Source organism: Odontesthes bonariensis, chromosome 17 (assembly GCF_027942865.1).
Source record: "Odontesthes bonariensis isolate fOdoBon6 chromosome 17, fOdoBon6.hap1, whole genome shotgun sequence".
In the NCBI taxonomy this organism is placed as follows: Eukaryota; Metazoa; Chordata; class Actinopteri; order Atheriniformes; family Atherinopsidae; genus Odontesthes; species Odontesthes bonariensis.
The window spans coordinates 26,135,044-26,153,941 of NC_134522.1; the positions used below are offsets into that span (position 1 = coordinate 26,135,044).

An 18,898-nucleotide genomic window follows, 5' to 3' on the forward strand; every position below is an offset into this window, starting at 1 on the left:
TGCCATTTGTGTTTAAGCCCAGCAAGCTAGCTGGAATCTACAGAGAAGCCTGTGGATTCCTGATTGTGTTGACTGTATTTTGTAGCAGCTTTGACTGCTTAGTGGTTGGACTTGTAAATCTGATGGTTGCTGCGAATGCGTTACTCTTTTTAGGCAAGGACATCGATACCAGACATGGCTCTACTTGTTATGCAGCATCCTCAAAACATAATGTAAGCATTTTCCTCTTTTTTTTTAACATACAGACAGTTCTGACAGTGTGTGAAAGGATGAATTTTGCATGAATACTGACTGAATATCTCGGAGAGCACAACGCTGGTAGCACAAGGAATTTGCCGTTGCATTAGGGGCAGTCATGCACCCAAAATTTATCCAAGAACCTTTGAGGAATGGAAGTGCACGCCAGAAAGCACAAGTTATTTTAATATTGGTCATCAAGCAGCGGGGATGTGTCGTTATACTCTCAGGGGAGGGAGAATTTTCTGGGACAGGCGGCTTCAGCGCAGCACTCACCATTACAAGGTTAACTCGTGTTTTGTAAGACATAAACACCACACCGGGTCGACATGTGGCCGGTGTTCTAGAACAATAGTTCAGAAACGATAATGTCCTGTTGCTTTTGTGTCTCCGCCAGAAATAAAATACAAGCAGGTCCCAGATGAGAGGAGGTGGGCTACAAAAAGCTGAATGTTGTGAGGAACCCTGTTCTTTTCATCAGATTACAGCTGCATCCGGACATGGTTGCCTCTACTCTGAATGAAGTGAAAAAGTGTAAATATGCATTTGTTTTTAATATATACAAATTGTTACCACTTAATTGCCAAGACAGGCAAAGATGTAATTTCCTCATGCCGTCTTATTTTCCTTTGCACCTTTGCTGAGCCACTGCAGAAGATCCGAAAAAAAACTTTCATTCCTTACGAAGAAGTAACAAATGAAGGATAGATGACGAATCGTAATAATTATGCAGTGTTAAAATAGTGAATTTATTCTCCAACCAGCAGTTCGGACTTATGTTGCCAAGGAATTTGTCATTCGGGTCACCACTTCTTCAGTGTGCTTCCATTCGTCGTCGTGTTTTGATTTTAGAGTCGACTGTTGCTGAGTTTTCAAGCTGGTTCAGCCCTGGAAGAAAGCACTCGATTTGCATGCCAACATTCCATTTTAAAAATCACTAAAAGTTTGCCAAATATGTTGGGAGTTCACTTTGGAAAAAGCCACGATTTAGTACGGCAAGTCTGAAGTGAGAAGCTGCTGGACAGCTGGACGTGAATATGTGAATGTATCTGTATTCTGTTAACGCTGATGATTAATGCATCTGTTGTGTTGTTGGAGGATGCTTGTGGGGGTAACTGTGCTGGTGCTGATGATAACAGGATGGCACCACCTTCATCTGTCCCCACAGGGAATGTGGCACGGGAAAGTGAGATTAACAGAGAAAAACTGAGGGAAGATGAGCAAACAATTTTCACGTTAATTAGCATCCCTCTTCTCCCCCGCAACACAAACAACGCAGCACCCAAAGAGACAGAAGCAAAATGGGGACAAGGCCTGCTAACTTTAGTCCTAATCTCATCGGTGCCGAATCAGTGGCAGGCAGAACACATCAAAAACCAGACAGCGCTGTGGGATTAAGAGCGAGTCTGAAGGAGTGATGGGCTGGGAGCAAAGAAAACAGCGGCCAGGATGGAGGGCGGGTTGAGTGAGACAGAGGGAAGGAAGTGAGGGAGAGAAGAGGGAGAAATGGAGAGGGAAAACAGAAGGGGGAGCTGGAGAGCCAGAGATTAAAGAAGATGGAAAGGGGAGTGCGGTGAGGAAGGGACAGAGGAAGGGGGGAGGAAAGGCAGGCAGGAGTGGAAAGAAGGATGAGAAAAAGGGACAGAGAGGCAAGTAAAAGAAAAATGGAGGCACCTTGGTTCACCCTAAATTTAGTGGCACTGAATGTTTGCAAAGCTGCAGTCAGAATATTCACACATTTCCTGGTTCTGTCGGATTCTTGCTGCACCACTCCTTTGAGTCGAGGTGTTTGTAACCTTCGTAAGCCTCAACAAAGAGGGTAATTCGTTCATTTTAAGCACAAACAGGTCGTTACAGACCATCGCTGTGTTTGAAAATGGCTGGTTCCAAATGTAAAAAGTACAGGAGTCCTTTACATCAGCCAGATCAAATTTGGTGGCCCTTACATCGCTGCCGATCAATAAAAGTCAACAACGACATGGAGCCACTGGCAGTTTTCTCAGGTCAACGTGTAGCACAAACAAACTTGGGAGAAAGAAAAAAAAAAAAAAAAAAAAGCCTGCAATTCACTCAAGTTCCCTCTGGGTTTCAGGCGGGATACTCCAAAGAAATAGGATGCATGCGGCCAACCACACTGGGGATACACTTGTGTACTTTTGATCTAGTTCATTTTTTAAAATCAATAAGACATTACAGCAGTTCCTGAAAAAGTCCGGACTGCAGAGTTGGACGCGTGCATTTTCCCACCTCGCAGCAAAACCAGCGCCGCTGTCATTACAAAGAACGCCACGGCTCAACAGTCCTGAAGAAATGCATTCTGGAGGTGATTCACTCCAATATGGCGCAGGTGCTCACAGCGATGAGCAAGACTGCAAAATGGTTCCATCAGCATGCATCATAATGCATGAGCAATCTGAACATTTGACTCCAAGCATATATATTACAAAGCTGCAGCAGACTGCTGAGGGAAGCAGATGCAGAGGCCGTGCACTGTATACGAGAGGTAAAGGAAAATTAACATCAGGCTTTAAACTTAATAAGCCATGTGATCAGAAAAACGGCAACACTGGGTACACCTGCAAAACCCCAGAGTGTGAAAACACTTTCAAATGCTCTATTAAGTAATTCACTCTCACTATGCTTAAAACACGCCTACATTTAAGGAACTACAGTAAAATTGTATCACATCTGCTCTAACAAACATTTAACGCTGAGTTCAAATCTAACCCCTTCATTTTAAAGCTCTCCTCTGAAGCTGGAAAGCAGGACCGACTCGTCTTGGTTCAACAAAGAGGAGCCCACCTTCACTGCTTTGCTGTTACCTGTGCAGCCGAGACAAGCTATGGTCAAAACCAGACCTCCGGCTGAACTGGACAACCACGCACACACCCAGTATACACGCACGGGACGGGGAGGGAAGTGACTCTTGACTGTAGTATGTCTGACACTAGGGCTGTAGCGATACACGAATCTCACGATACGATACACGATATTCAGCTGACGATTCGATACACATATCATTTTCTGAAAAAAAAAGGGACAGTGTGATTTGACATGAATCGTCGCTGACTGGACTGGTGGTCCGTCCTTTGAAGCGGAAGGACACCACCGCCAGAAACAGAATGTGACCCCCTGGCATTGTATTATATTAATGTTCTGTGTTTTCACTAATTGGAACGTCTGACTTTTCAATAAAGTTTGCTTTAAAATAAATAATTAATCTAAAATTAAAAAAAAAAAAAAAACAATACTTGTGGACGAAAAATGTATACTTTATCGGGAAACAAAATATCGATATATATCGCAGTATCGATAAAATTGCTCATCCCTATCTGACACTGTAAAACTTTCGAAGACATCCTGATGCTTCCAACTTTCTCTGTGGGAGGTCGTCCTACATGTAAGCACAGCTGACGTCTTTGAGGTTACCCGTTTAAGATAAAAAGCCCTGTTGAACCCAACATATACGGCCTGCCAGTCAATTTGGTGAACAAGGTGGGGTGAATTAATCCAAAAGAAAGCAAGAACAAAGCCGAGTGTCACCTTTCCATTCCCCAGGCTGCCAGAGCATCATAAAAAGCTTTGCTCCATTACCACTGGATGTGTAAAGAAACAACTTATCAGCCATTTATCATCAACCTTTAAGGCTGATATTGTGTGAATATTCAATAAATCAAAAAAAAAAAAAAAAAAGCTTGTGAGGTGAAGGAGGAGATGAGGCACCAGGAGTTTGCCTGTGTGTGCTGATGGTTAACCAGCTGTGAGAAACCAGCCAGCTGCAGCGCTTCCTCGGTGATGGCTGCCGAGCATCTTTGGTGATCCATCAGCCCACTCAGCCGCTGCCACTTAAACACCAACATATCTGAGGTGGAGTAAGTGATCAGACAGAGGAGAAGGGGGAGGCTGATCATGTGTCATGCTCACCATTTCAGGACTCGTTTAGCACGTGTTGAATGGGGCCCCGCCCTCTATATGAAGAAAAATGACAGGACACACCAAGAAGCCTTCAAAGTGCTAAGTTCCGTGCTTTCTTCATGGTTACACAAACATCACCCTGACCCACGCTTTGTTTGCCGGCAGCTAATAAAACTCAAGCAGAAAGAGTTGGTGAAAGGTTAAAAGAACAAAGAAAGTTGACAGGCGATGCCAGAAAGAGAAAAGAGAGGGAGAGGAAATTTCAGACTCGCTTTTATTTCTTGGCAAGAGCTTGGAGAAATAAAAGGTGGAAAGACGGATGCTGAGCAGGCGTTCCTGCTGCTGGACCTGTTAGCCACGTCTTGTGTTGTTGTTCCGATGCAGTGATGTTTGACTTTGTTAGCAATTTTGTTTTCAACTTTTTGATCCGAAGCCCACTTAGCTCATGTCCACAGCTGAAATCTTACACGCCGAGTAAACCTGCGATGCAACATGCTGACATCAGCGCTTTGTTTGGAGGAGTGTTTGGTATCTTGGAAAGCTCCCAGACTCCCGGCTCAGGGTAGGTCATAAAATAATGTTTGGTCAACATTCGTCTCTCCAGTTAAACAATCTTTGACGGATCTTTGAACGATTTCAACGGGCCCGTAACAAACTGCACAGCTGAATGTGATGCATGCCGTGCGAAATCCAGCTCAAATGTCACAAACAGCATTTTTCTACATATGGTCCTTCAGCGCACTGAACGGCAGTGAGAAAAACTTACATTGGGTTTACTTCTCGTTCACTGAATAACAACCAATAAAATTATCCAGACATTTTTGGGGAAAATGTTACTTCACTTTATCTCGTCATCTTGGTCAGTTGTTCCAATTGTTGGGAAAAGGCGCCGTTTCACCACAGAACGGACTCAACTGTCTCCTTAAAACTTGCTCTGGTTGAATAATCTTAATCAAGCTTGCTTAGAAAGGTTTCCCAAGAGAGTGACATGATCCTACAAGTATCTGCGAGGCAGCCATGATAAGAGCTCAAATTCTCTAAATAACAAGGAGGGAGCTCTGATGCTTCCTTCATCATCTCCTTTGGCCAAGGAAACACGGGACCATCCTTTTATGAAAGGAAAGGAGATAAGTCCGTCCCACAATTCCTTGCGGCTGGAGCAATCAAAGTGCTGCTCGGCTATCTTTATTCAGTGGTACGAGCTGGGAACCATGTAAATAAATAAGAGGACAGGGGAGTGAGTGTTAGCAACCAGTGACAACATCTTTCATTTCTCTGGCTTTTCTTTACTTATGTGAATGATCAACCCCGATAACGGAGTTCTATCTTATATCTTATTGTACAATTCAATACAACATGATAAGTGATAAGAATGCATTAACTGAAGTACTTCATGCATTCTGTAGTTTCACTCCAGCAGCTTATCGTTGGTTGGATTCTTGCTGAGCGAGGCCGTCTCTCCTCGAGCGCTCACAAATCTCTCCAAACATTATTTCTTAACCTTACAACATGTTCAAATCAGGTTGAGAAAAAGAGTTGAGGAAAGTTTTTCTTTATTTTATGGACTATTCAACTGTACCGATAGTCATGTTGTGTGGGGTGGGTCCTATCCAAGTTTGGTAAATAAGGCATTCAGGGTTTCTGTTGGTCTTACAGCAGGATAGAGGCAAACCTGGAGGCAGAAAACTGACCTGCCACCTTTTGGAATGGGTAGAGTCTCCTTTCTCACACATAGAAGTCTCTGAAATAAAGGACATCGCATCTGGATTTTTAATCCGAGTGGTCTCGCCACACTCACCTGAAGAACGTGACAAAGAACTGCACCAGATCCATGAAGTTACTGTGCTGGGAGAAGGCAATCTGTGAAAAAGGGAAAGAGGACAACGGACGGTGAGAAATCCGCTTCATTTTAAAACAACAGGTCAGCACGATTGGCTAAAACACACAGGCATTAGACTTTCTGGTGACCTTGTAGATCTGACATAAGCAGGCAGCAAACGCTCACACAGTTAACGTGTATGTGCCGTACATCGTGACTCATAAATGGGATTTTATGCGTGTAATGTTGCCAAGGTGGGTCGACAAATTTTATAGGGTACATTTGCAGTGGTTCACAACAAGCAGCCGCTGTCAGTTTCTGCTTCCTTATGGCACCAAAACTCTGTCATCACAACCACTGGGAAGTTCCCAGTTCGTCTGCTCATCTGTCCTCCAGACCTGGCGTCTGTCAGAGCGAAGGAGCCACCAGCCGGGCCTCTCAGCTGCCCACAGTCTGCCTCCCGAACCCTTCACTCCTGCACACGTGGGCAGAAATGTGCTCTTTGAAATCACCACAAGTGCCACTGTTCCAGCAACATCCTGTCTTAATCAAGGTTGCCAGGGGTAACACCGTCAGCGGTGTTCTACCCCCCAAACTCACCCCAGAGCGTCTCATTAGGAAAATATTCGAGCGGCAGCACAATACTGCCCCTCTCTGGCAGCACAGAGGTAGTGTAGCTCATGCTGAAAACACCTTAAATTCCAACACCAACACTGGCCTGTATGGTGAGAGGACACGGTGTGTGTGCCTGTGTTTGTTTTCGGAAGGGTCCGGGGGTCTCATTTTCTTTGTGTAGTCAGCACCATCTGGATCACTAATGTGTCGCTGTTGATTACTGCCGAGCGTCGAAACCTCAGTGTGATCATTGAGCTCCAGACTGTTGAACACTCAGGATAAGTTCAGGGTGGCAATATGCCCCAAATAAAAGTTCCAAAAAGATGTCATCAGCACAGACCGGGTCGGGAAAACACTGCCACACTGGGACAGTTTGGGATCTAATCCAAAAAAAACTGGTAAATAGTAACACTTCCAGGTTTATAGATGCTAAAGAATGCATGTCATCTCTAACAGCTCAATGGCCAAATAAAGAGGAAACATCTGTGGGAGTGGAACCAGCACATCCTGGCCGCATTAAGAAAAAGCACATGTGTTAGGAAGGAGGATCTCTCCTGAAACGAGCAGGATTTACAGTAAAAAAAATAAAAGTATTTTTTATTTTATTTGCATTTAGTAGAAAACCATTTGGAGAAAATATTTCATGCTAATGAATGCAGATGGGAGGTGCAGATGAGAGGATTAAAGAAAAACTCCCAGAAACTGTGCAGACGTGATGGCAGGAATTCTATGAAGACCAAAGCTTTGAATGATCAAAGAAACCTCGTCGGCTGGTGCACTGGAACCCTCTAAGCTCTGCGATAACGGCCTAAAAGAGCCATCAACTCCTTCAGGTGAATACATCTCCAGCAACTTTCCCTTCCGATGACAATATCCCTATTCTGGGAAAGCAAATACCTTTAGTACAAGAGAAAAAAAAAAAAAAGAACGGTGATTCTGGGTCATGTCATCGCTGTCCAACTCCATTCTGAGAAGTGTTAACGGGCTGCCACACTGAGAACACGCATCGTAACGGTTATTGTAGCAGCTAATCTCACGTGTCAGCTATGCGCAGCGTTTTGGCACCAAAGGGCAGGCTGACAGCGGCGGCAGGAAGTCCAGGTGACAATCTGAGTTGTTACACGCCCAGATGGGGTTGGTTAGGGTCCGAAAAAAGGATCTGGCAGCAGGGTATTAAGACGGGAAATATGAAGTCATTAACTGCTCCTGGCAGCTGCTCCAACAGCACTGGAGTCATGAAACCCAGCGGTGTTATCAGTGGGTCGCTGGTGCTCCACAGGTTTAGCAGAATACACCCAAAAAAAATATGAGAAAAAAAACGAAAAAAAAAAAAAAAAAACTGTGGATTTGCTGCTTCCAATTTTGTCACATAACAGTGAAGACGAGCGGAGGGAAGTATTCTCCCAGTACAAGCATCTTCTGAAGGCTTGGGGGTGATTACGTTTTCATTCATTAGAAATTTTTCATGCATGATTTCAGCATTATTAGCGCTGGGGCTGTTCCTGTGATATCCATCCCTTCATGCTCTGAACACACCAAATGGACTTCACGATCAACCATTTTCATGGTTTCTGTGCGACGTATTCTGCCGGTGCCCCGACTTTCACTCCTGCAGTTCCAAAACTCTCAGGAGGAACGGTCATCCATTTTTCATTCAGTCACAGAGATTAAAATTGAATAACACTTTTTCTTTTATGGTCACACATCTGCATAAGTGATGATATATCACCTGCCAACTCAGCTGGATGTAACAAAGCCTATGTTGCAGGACAGCTTCTAAGAGCACTATCATGGCCGCAGACACATCTTCGCACTGCGTACAGTCCCCTCACTTTAAATCATACGTTTAACATGCTGGTTTTTGCCAAAGAATACAACTTTGCTTTGTCTACGTGTTAAGATGCAAGGCTGCAGAACAAATGCAACGCATCGCAGCACCCAGCACGAGGCTTTACTATTAAAGTCTACTTTTTGACTGCACATAAAATGTTTTAATCTTTATTTCTGTACAATTTCCATGTTTTCAAAAAGGTAAAACCTTGGAAACAACTTGTTCGTTTTTTTGATCCAAAGAATTTTCTTTTCACTCACCTCTTAACCCCACTTTACGAGTTCAGTTTGCACTGCTACTGCTGCAAGTGTTAAACAATAACCAGGCGGCCGTGCACGGCCCTGATAAACACTGATAGGTGGAGCCAGCAGAGAGCTACAGCTGCTGCTGCTCCACTGCAGGGTGTTAAATTAGAGGCTGTTCTAATCTCCACCATATCATGACATGTTCACTAAGGCACGGAGCAGGAGATCACAGCTCTTTAATGTAATTAGTCTGGGATTTGCGTTTAATTAAAAACATAATTAAATTCCAATCTATTCTTCATCAGGACAGGAAAAAAAAACAGCAAAGTCGAAGCATTAGGAACTCCTGACTGACTAATTTCATAGCTTTGATGATCCGAGCTGCTCAACGCTGATGAAGCCATGACAGAATTCCATTTGACCGCTGTGAACGATTTTTTTTGTGTTGTCTCATACGAGTGACTTTCAGACCTCCTCACTTCTGTGCCAGAAGCACGAGGTGGAAGTCTTCCCCAAACTGGGGCTGAGCTGCTGCTGAATTTATTCAACAGACTGGCTGCTCAGTGCAAAGCAGGGACTGCAAAGCTACAATAACAAGTGGCACGCATGCCGTTCTAACACCACTTCCGACCACGTGAAAGCAAACAGAAGCCACCTTCAGGTGGTGTGTGAGACAGTGAGCCAGGAAAAGAGCCAGCTCTGTACAGCTGCCCACTAAAGCCTGGAGAGAGGGCTTAGCTTGCACACAGCCCACTTTGAATGCAGCATGTGTTTCAACTTAACATTCCACTTTGCCATTGCTCTTTCCCAGTTGCTGCTTACGAACCGGTTTCCAGCTCTCCGATCTCTGCCTGCCAACACTGGAGGATCGGCCGCCTACGCTCGCACATGCACACACAATCCTGCGCCACACTGCAGCAGACCACTGAACGCGGGAGAGTGAGAAACGGCAGAAAAGGGCCGTTAGAAAGAAGAAATGGTAAAATAAATAAATAAATAAATAAAACACCTTTGAGGCGAGGAGGGAGGCAGGATAAGAAAGTTGGAAGATGTTACCTCGCTGACGAAGATAAAACTCCTTGAGTGCAAGGGAGGAAAATGACCTGCGCGCTTTAGTTTCAAGAGCAGGGGTGATCTTCTACATGATCCCACCCCGCAGGATGTGAGATGAGGTGGATCAGTGGAGGATGAGAGGGGGAAAAGCTCTCTCAACTCAGCTCAGCTCTGTTGTGCTGTGGAGTTGTGCTGGAGACCTCCTGAGGCTGGCTGGCAGCAGCTGGAGTTCTGAAACTCTCAACTAAAATCCCTCACAAGGCAGGACACGGAAGATGGAGGCAGGGTTTTTCTCCCCCACAGGAGGAGGGCAATGGGAAGGAGTTTGTATGGGGGAACCAGTCAAATCCCTTCCAGAACTGTTTAGGGTGGCACACTGTCAGGGCAGACTGCACGGTGTGTGTGCAGTCTGTGCACAGAGCCGGGTCCAGAGCGCCCCGCTCCCCCACAGCACCCCCCACTGTCTGCATGATGCAGGAGTTTAGCCATCCCTTTGTCATGCTGCAAAAACCCACACGTGCACATCTTTCCTGAAGCATAATTGGGACTCAAGAAATCAAATTGAGAAAAACAGAAGTCACTAATCATTTCCAAATTGGAAATTGGAATTATGATCTGCCGTTTAAGTGCTGGCACTATAGCTGTTTAATAACAGTAAGTCATATCCGTCTTGGAATGTTCAATTATTTCTAATGACAAAGGGTACCGCGGTAGAAAGTGTTGTATTACTTCTACAATCTCACTTATGGCGTCAGAAATAAATTAAAGCAAACTTTTAAAGTGTCGCCTCACAGCAAACAGCCACCAGGCTCGTTTCCATTAGCTGAGCAAAACCAAGGCAGGTCTCCATCAATTACTTTCAGCTGGGTATGTTGTGCTTATTCTTTTGATTGAAAACTTACGATACCCATCTGGTCACAGTGGCGGATTCGAGCAGAGTGACAAAGATCGGAAGTTTGGGATCCCAGAAACGGCGGCAGCTGGAAGCGTGGCGCTTTCCTTAAAGTGAACGCAGATTTTATAAGTCTTGAGAGCAGGTCTTCACCCACGAGTGATACTAATTCCCTCAAAGCAGACGCTGCTGATCATTCATGTGAGAAGCAACACGTCCGCTTCGTCAGAGTTGCATTTCTGCCAATCATTTATTTATGTATTTTTTTGTCCTTCTCTTGTGTGAAAGCTGCATCAAAAACTGTCGATGGAGACGAGGCGAGCAGTTCAAAAGATGCAGTTTTAACAGCCCTTATGATTCCTCACACACTGGGAATTCAGCCTTTGCAACAAAAGCTTTTTGTTCAAACAGTTGAGAGCTGTTGGGGTTCACTTACATTTAGATTTTACAGCTCATCGTTCGGCATCATGTATTTATACATCATAAGTTGCTTTGGAACGGTGTCTGCCAAATGAATATCAATTTATGTATGTAAATATATTCTCCATAAGCATGCCATCAGCTTCGTTCCCACATCATGAGGATAAAAGCATTAGGGGCCTTTCTATGGTTGGCATATGAACCATATCCACTTATTTCATGTTTTTATGTGCTTTTCACTGTGTAGTAAATTAATGACTAAAACAAGTTGAATTTAATCCCGCAGCAAATGCAGGAGCTCAACAACATTAAATCAGCTTAACTTTCTGGCCAAGATAAAGCTATGGCTTCCTTTCTACCTACCACATAGCAGCGGTTCACTCCGCCTGCTTCCTTCACATTAAGCTCATTCGTTCATTTATTATCTCTCACTGGGTCTCATTTAATTCCATACTTTAAAAAGCATCACCTCAACCTTCACACGTCATCGAGCAGGAACCCTCGTTTTCAGAGTCACATCGAGACCGCAAAGGTGTCCTTTGGTGTTAAACAAACCGGCGAATTACCTGCCAATGAGTCATGTTTGGAAGGATCGCTGTTTATCGTGATTTTCTACCCGCACCAGTCCATTCGGAAAACATTTTCTGAACAACTCTCGACATACTTTCTGCAGCAAATCCAGAAGTTTTTTTTTCCTGAGTGAGTCGACGAGCTGCTTACTTGAATCTTGATGGGCCACGTGAAGTTGCTGACGTAGACAAAGAACGTTATGTTGGGGCTGTTGCGGAAGTCAAAGTTCTCGTTGGAGAAGCTGTCTTTGAATTCCTTGATGTTGCTCCGAGAGACGATAGGAATCTCCTCCCCAGACTGGGTGCCGGCTAAATGACAAAAAGAAGAACAGGAAGGGAGGGATGGATGTGGAGAGGAACACAGAAAAATTAGACAGATTTATAAAGAAAGGGAATGGCAAGAGGGGAAAACAGGACCCAAAAACTGCCTTTTATGCTGCTGTCACCTTCTTAACCTGTCAGCTATTCATGGTACAGGCGACATGTGTTTCCTAGTAACAAGCTGGATCGAATATGGGAAATTTTCTTGAAACCATGGCATCAGCAGTTCAAAATTTCAAAGTTGTTCATCGACTAACTGATCATGCAGAGTGAATGCGAGGGATGGGTTGAGATTTACCAGTGAAACTCGTCGCCCAGGTTATGTTCAGGTTGAAGTTCTTGGAGGCGTTTATGAACATGTCGAGATCCCGGCTTGGCTGAGGAGAGGAAACAGAAAACATGTCGAAAATCTTTCCTTCTTTTCTTTGTTGTTAAATCAAATATGCGCAGTTTGTTGGTGAAAACCAAACTTGGGTAACGAGTTAAAAAGCTGAAATTTCATTCAGCGCTGCAGCTGATGAGAGTAAATTTCCACCGGTAATGGAAGCTGGATTATAACATCAAATGTGTGAACTACAATGAGTGATGAAAAGCAAATGTGTTAAGTTTACTGTAAATGAAGCCCAAATAAGGTAAAATGGATGTGAATTAAGATATAATTAATGTTCCATCTGGAGAACAATGTTGAGAAACAAATTACGGCTCCAACAAACCAGATCGGCGTGTAAACAGTTCCAGCGGAGAGGGTGTGAGCCGAATGGTGAAAAGGAGCCGATGGCAACTGAAAAGGTTTCCTCATTTCAGTGTCACGAATGTGCCGTTTGGTGTTAAACGGAAAACTTTCCGCTCGAATCTACGCTCAGATGAACTTAATCTAAAGCAGCTTTTGGCATTTGTTTTCACTTGGGCCGGGGGGGATTTTTCACCGAATATACACAAAACGACCAGTTTCAGTGTCAGTTACCGTTTAAAAAACACATTTTTTTCCTGCTCTTCCTCAGCTGACAAACAAATTGCATTTCCACACTTTACAAATGACAAATACCATCTGGATCACTTAATCAGCTGCGTTGATCTAAGGTTTGGCGCCAGATGCTCAACGCAGAGTAAACACGACAGAACGAGCTGTTCTTTGCTGGAAAACATCTGTACGAGTGCAGTTCGTGCTATGACATCTTTTCAGCCTGGTGTCATTCGGGTTTCAATATGTAGAAAATAAAAATGAAAAAAAACCACCACCAGTCATCTGGTGAGGACTTTACAGTCTGTAATCCGGCTGCTTTGGCAGAGACGTACCTCATCGGGTGTGGCCACGAAGTTGATGGCGGTGTAGTAGCGGTCGTCCTCTTGCGACAGGCTGAAGGTGAACTGGTAGTCGATGAGGAGCGTGTCTGAAGTGATCGAGCAGTAGGTGTGGGAGGGAATGATGGCACGAGGAAGAACAAAAAGAAGAAAAACTCTGTTTAGTTTGAAGGTCGCAGCACAGAGAGCTCCAGGCTGGAAGTGGCTTTTCTCCATTTCAAAACTCCGGTTCTTTTTTTGGGGCTGGACCTATGATGAAGGTCATAAAACTGGCACTACAGCACAACCAACATGCACGGTGTCAGTGAGTCACACAGGTATGTTCAAGTTGCACTTTCCCTCCATGATATGGAAACTAAATTCCATTTCCCAGTCGCTTTCAGACTTTATCGACCTTGCAGAAGGAAACTCGTTTTCTTTGTCACTTACTGGCCACGCCGGCTGCTTTTCCCCCCCAAAAGTGTGTGATCCTTCTCACTGTTGGCTACAATCAATCCAGGAAAATAAGACTTGTAACCAAGAAATCTTTTCATTGTTATCCTCCAACTGTAAACTCACATAATATTTAGAAAAATGTTCTTTTGATTTAGGAGTTTGGTCTGTACCCACATCAATTTAACATACGGTCAGCTGTTCAGAGGAGTCTGATAGGTTGTGTTTACAGAGACTGTTCAAACTTTCCTCCTCCATGGTTTCACCTACAATAATTAGCCGCAGAAAAAAGAAGTTTTGTTTTTGGAGACAAATGAACAAATTAAAAACTGCTCTCCGTCCGACCAGAAAACCAACTCCTCCTATCCACCGGTGTTTTGTTTTGTTCTGCCATCAGGGTACTTTTTAATGGCCTATAACTGTCTAAATGAAGCCTCTGGAACGCTGATGCAAAAATGACCAATGTCTTTGTGACTGAATGTCATATATTCAACAGACTGATGAAGTCATTAATGTCGTGTATCTCATGCGAAAGATTGAAAGTGAAAAGATTGTCCTTTCAAGGCTTCCCAAGAGCTCATCAGCAGTTCACCTTCATCCAATTCCAATCTTTCCACCTGCTACTTGTTTACACAAGAGGTTCTATTCTCGTTAGTTTCTCATAACCATCGAACTACTAAGGGATTAAAGAATCTTTGCATCAACCTGAACAAGGAAGAGGAGTCAGGCACTCCACCCCATACCTTGACTGACGTTAGTAATTGGAATTCCACTTACAGTAGCAAGTCCCTTTGAGAGGGTTGCCTTGGTAACGACTCTCGACTTCACACCTAAAAGAGACGGGGAAAGAATAGATGAGCAGAAATCGGGAAAAATGAGGGGGGGAGAGAAAAACACTGAAGAGAAGAACAGCAAGTAGCGTCAGCTGGAGTAACATCACAATGTAGAGAAAACACAAACGTGGAAGACGGCGAAGTGAACCTGAGAGAAATGAACAGCTCTGCCAATAAAAAGCCTTAAAAAAAAAGCTTCATTTTCATATTATTTGTGAAACTTTATCTCACTGTTTTTAGTAGATTTCTCAAGGTTTTAGTGATAATGAAGGCTAGGGAGACGATAAGTGCTGAAAAAACTGCAGTAAGCACGACTGAACAGCTGCTAGCAGCTAAACTGTGCCAAAGACTGCAGGACATGGGCCTTTTTTCTTTCTTAATTAAACATGAATATACGGGTGGGCTTCCAGGTCTTTTTTTCACATTAAAAGCCTGAAAAAAAAAAAAGATTTATTTGCATGTAACGTAGTTTAAAAGGTTCTGCACATGAATAGTCACGACACAACTTTTATTCTAAGAGGCGACAATCAGCAGACTCTTAAAAAGGTTTTCATTACCAAGTAGAACACGAACTGTCAAACTTTCTACATAAGCCGTCTGTTTTAAACTCAAAACACATTCCAAGGAGTATTTCAGGGCCATCTACAGGAAAAAAAAAAAGAGCAATATCAAAGACTGAGGAGGTGGTTATGTGACATCAGAAAAGGAAAAAAAAAAAAGATTATGGCAAATATTGGAAAAGAAAATATGGAGGAAAGGAGCAGAATGATAAAACGTGAAACTCACAGGTGGCATCTATCTCCTTTGATGCCCTTGGTGGTGCAGAAGCACTTGCCGTTGTTGGGGTTGCACATGCTGGCATGGCCATTACACTTGCAGGCTGAACGAAAGACATGAACCATGAAAAGACCACAGCCATGATCCTCAACACCAAGTGCTACAGAGCATTTCATCTACAGACGCTAATTAGTGTGAACTCCTGAAACCAAACCATTTGCCCCAGAGTGCTTAGCAGGCACAGTCATGGGAAGTAGGCCCTCTATCGATCCTTGGGTTTGACATATCAGACCAGAAATAATCTGGTCCTGACCCAGTCTTAGAATCAGGGAAATACGACCTCAGATGAACACCATCCACATGACACTTTACACCGCGACATAATTCATTAAACAAAAACTAAACCAAAATGCATGAAGTCCATCCTTTCTGCTTCTGTAGGAATGAAACTGCGAGCGCCTCTACAAAAGCAGAAGTGTTAGCAGTTTGCTGGGCTGCTGGATTCCAAGAAGACGGACATCAGCAACGATCTTAGTGAAACGACTGTTGCTGCACACCAGTCTGAAAAAGGTTGGAAAAGAACATTTCCAAAATATTTGGAGTCCATCATTCCACAGAGAGAAAGATGATACACAAGTGGAAAACATTAATCCAATCTTCCCAGGAGCAGACGTCCCAGCAAAATCACACCAAGGTCAGACTGCTCAATGCTCAGAGAAACTGAGAGCTACATCTCAGACTCTATTGGCCCCAGTTAGCATGTTAAATGTTAAAGGTCGTGACAGTAGAGTTAGGAAATACTGTGGCTTGTTTGGGGTTTCAGGTGAAAACTACTTCCCGTGGACATACGAGACCAAAGTGAAGATGTTTGGTCAGAACGCATAGAACATTACATGATACTGCACATGAGTCAGGGAGCGGTTATTACTTGGTTTTTCACACACTGCTTCTGCATTTGGGCTTAGTTTTTGTCAAGAAATGACCGTGTCTTGTGTTGTCGTTGCTCTACGTTCATTTACCTCCTTTTAAAGGGATAGTTTGCCTCTTTTGACATGAAGCTGTATGACATCCCATACTAGCAATATTATTTATGAACATTTTCTGCTGTGTCCTGTGAGCCGAGTTCCAGCCTTGTTTTGGCGTTGACGAAAGTAGTCCGGCTAGTTGGCTGGGCCACAAAAATAAAGCGTTTTGCTTCTCAAAACAATATGCGTTCAAAAGAGAAATACATTTGCATCACAAAATCGTTGTGCAGGAAAAAGTCAGACCTCACAATCGCTTGGCGCCATTTTCTATCCCTTGTATTACTCAGATTGCCACCTGCCGACAGCCGCACCTGTTACGGTGTTTACTGCTCGGAAGCAGGGAAGTGCTCGGTCTGCACAGTTTACACAGCACGCAGTGATACGAAGGTAGAGAGAAAATAGCGCCAAGCGATTGTGAGGGCTGACCTTTTCTGGATTAACGATTTTGTGATGCAAATGTATTACTCTTTTGAACGCATGTTGTTTTCAGAAGCAAAACGCTTTATTTTTGTCAACTACTTGCCAGCCAACTAGCCGGACTACTTTCGTCAACGCCAAAACGAGGCTGGAACTCGGCTCACAGGACGCAGTAGGGGGTAAGTCAATGTTCATAAATGATATTGCTAGTATGGGATGTCATACAGCTTCATGTCAAAAGAGGCGAACTATCCCTTTAAGACCTGGTAAGGACCATATGCCTTTTGCCTTATATGGATGGTCTTTAACTCTGATTTTTATGCACCCAAAAGGAAAAGTAAATAATGCTTATTAGTAAAAAAATAAAAAATAAATAAATAATAATAATATCGTATGTTGACGGCTCAGTTTATTGATTATCGCTCATGTATATTCCTGAGGGGAACATATTCCCTAACATACATTGTGGCGGTAAGCGAAATGAAGCCGTCAGAAGAATAGACGATTGATTTGTTATCCGATTGACTGCCTGCCAGCATCGGCAGTAAAGAAAGTACATTTTTCAAAATCCCGGGGGAAGGCTTTGCGGCGCATTCCAGGGATCGTGAAACTAGCAGACATAAAAATGAACAGTAAAATACAGACGAGTTAAATGAAGACGTGTGCAGAAAAACTGAGTGGTTGATTTAGTGCCAGACTGAACGGCCCGCTGATACTCACGCTGGCAGCTGCCCCCGTTGGTCGGATCGCCGTAGAAGCCGGAGATGCAGCTCTCGCAGTGTCGGCCGGTTGTCAGATCCTCGCACTTCTCGCAGACGCTTTCGTTGACACACTGACTGTGGCCGTTACACTGACAAGCTGCCAAAGAGTAAGCAAAGCAGAGGTGCATGAACACCGCACACACACCACAGGAGCAAATGAAGTGAATGAGTAAAGTTTTACAGTAAACAGCCCCAGGCCCAAACATCTCAAGCACAGAAAGGGATGTTCGTTCGGGGATCTGCTCGAGTCTGAAGCCGTCAGTTAGTGCTGCGTGAGGTTCATGTAGCAAACCATCTTCAATAGTGTCTTTGCCTGCCAGGTCTATTTGCCAAGTATCCACTACTCAGGTCTTAAACTGAGAGCGGTCACAATGAGCAGCTACAGTTCACCGATAAGCATTCTTGCTCAATTTAGTTTAAAAAAAAACAAAAAACAAAAAAAAACATTGTGCTGCTCTTCCCAAAAGTAATCTTGCTGCCTGGTGAAGCTCTGTCTGTCAAACATCAACTGCTGACACAAAGTCGGGAGTAAATCTTGCCGACATCTACGTTTTCATCTGCCGGCCCCTACGGATCACGAACGGTCCGACTTACCAGGGCAGTGAATGAAGGACCAGTTGTATTTGGTCTCGCTGGGGCACATGCTGGCGTTGAGTGCAGGCTGGGGACTGGCGGGCAAACCGGGCAGGGTGGACGGAGCCGGGACCGAGGTCTGGAAGGGCCCGCGGTAGGACCCCTCAATGCACTGGCCTCTGCCCGTGTTACTGGGGTCGGTGCACCAGCCGCAGCCTGGCTGGTCCAAACACTGCCCACACGTTCTGTACCCGGAACAGTTTTCCGCTGCAGCAAAACAAACCACAGCACCAGTTACAAATAATACACAGTACACTCTGCCTCTTGTTTAATTAATATATATATATCTATATATATAGATATATATATATAGATATATATATCTATATATATATAGATATATATATAGATATACATAGATATACACACCCAGAACCAGCAGTGCTTGGGAAAAAAATTTATTTATTTATTTATTTTTTTTAAATAAAAATAATAAAAATGGCATTAACTATAGTTAATATAATAGTGAAACAAATTAATCTTTCTCAGAAGTTTAGCATAATAATACTTTTCCAAAGCTCTGGAACAATTATTTCAGCTCATCCCAGAGTCAATGGTTCCATCTACATTCTCTTCAGAACCATTTGCCTACAATCTAATTCCCATTTCTAAGTCCTTAAGGGGGTTCCTATGGCTCCAAGTGCGAGGTAAAATAAATTAAATGAGCTCTCTGCTGCACTTACAAAAAAGACAACAAAGAAGCAGCCGGAGTTATCAAACTATTAGAGCAGATTATTAATCTCCACTTGATCTGCCGGAGGGCTGCAGTTTAATTTGCTCACCTTAATGACGGTTAAGAAA

At 43.7% G+C, this 18,898-nt stretch overlaps 1 protein-coding gene across 1 annotated transcript in view; it reads right to left on the reverse strand.

The window, feature by feature from the left end:
• Nucleotides 1-18,898, reverse strand: part of atrn (attractin) — a 125,159-nt gene that overhangs the window by 69,363 nt on the left and 36,898 nt on the right. The window contains exons 18-25 of the mRNA XM_075448796.1: nucleotides 18,059-18,304; nucleotides 17,424-17,561; nucleotides 15,271-15,364; nucleotides 14,429-14,481; nucleotides 13,214-13,308; nucleotides 12,216-12,294; nucleotides 11,748-11,905; nucleotides 5,951-6,012 (exon numbers count right to left, since the gene is read on the reverse strand). Coding sequence (XP_075304911.1) covers nucleotides 5,951-6,012; nucleotides 11,748-11,905; nucleotides 12,216-12,294; nucleotides 13,214-13,308; nucleotides 14,429-14,481; nucleotides 15,271-15,364; nucleotides 17,424-17,561; nucleotides 18,059-18,304 — 925 coding nt within the window. The remainder of the gene's footprint in view (nucleotides 1-5,950; nucleotides 6,013-11,747; nucleotides 11,906-12,215; nucleotides 12,295-13,213; nucleotides 13,309-14,428; nucleotides 14,482-15,270; nucleotides 15,365-17,423; nucleotides 17,562-18,058; nucleotides 18,305-18,898) is intronic.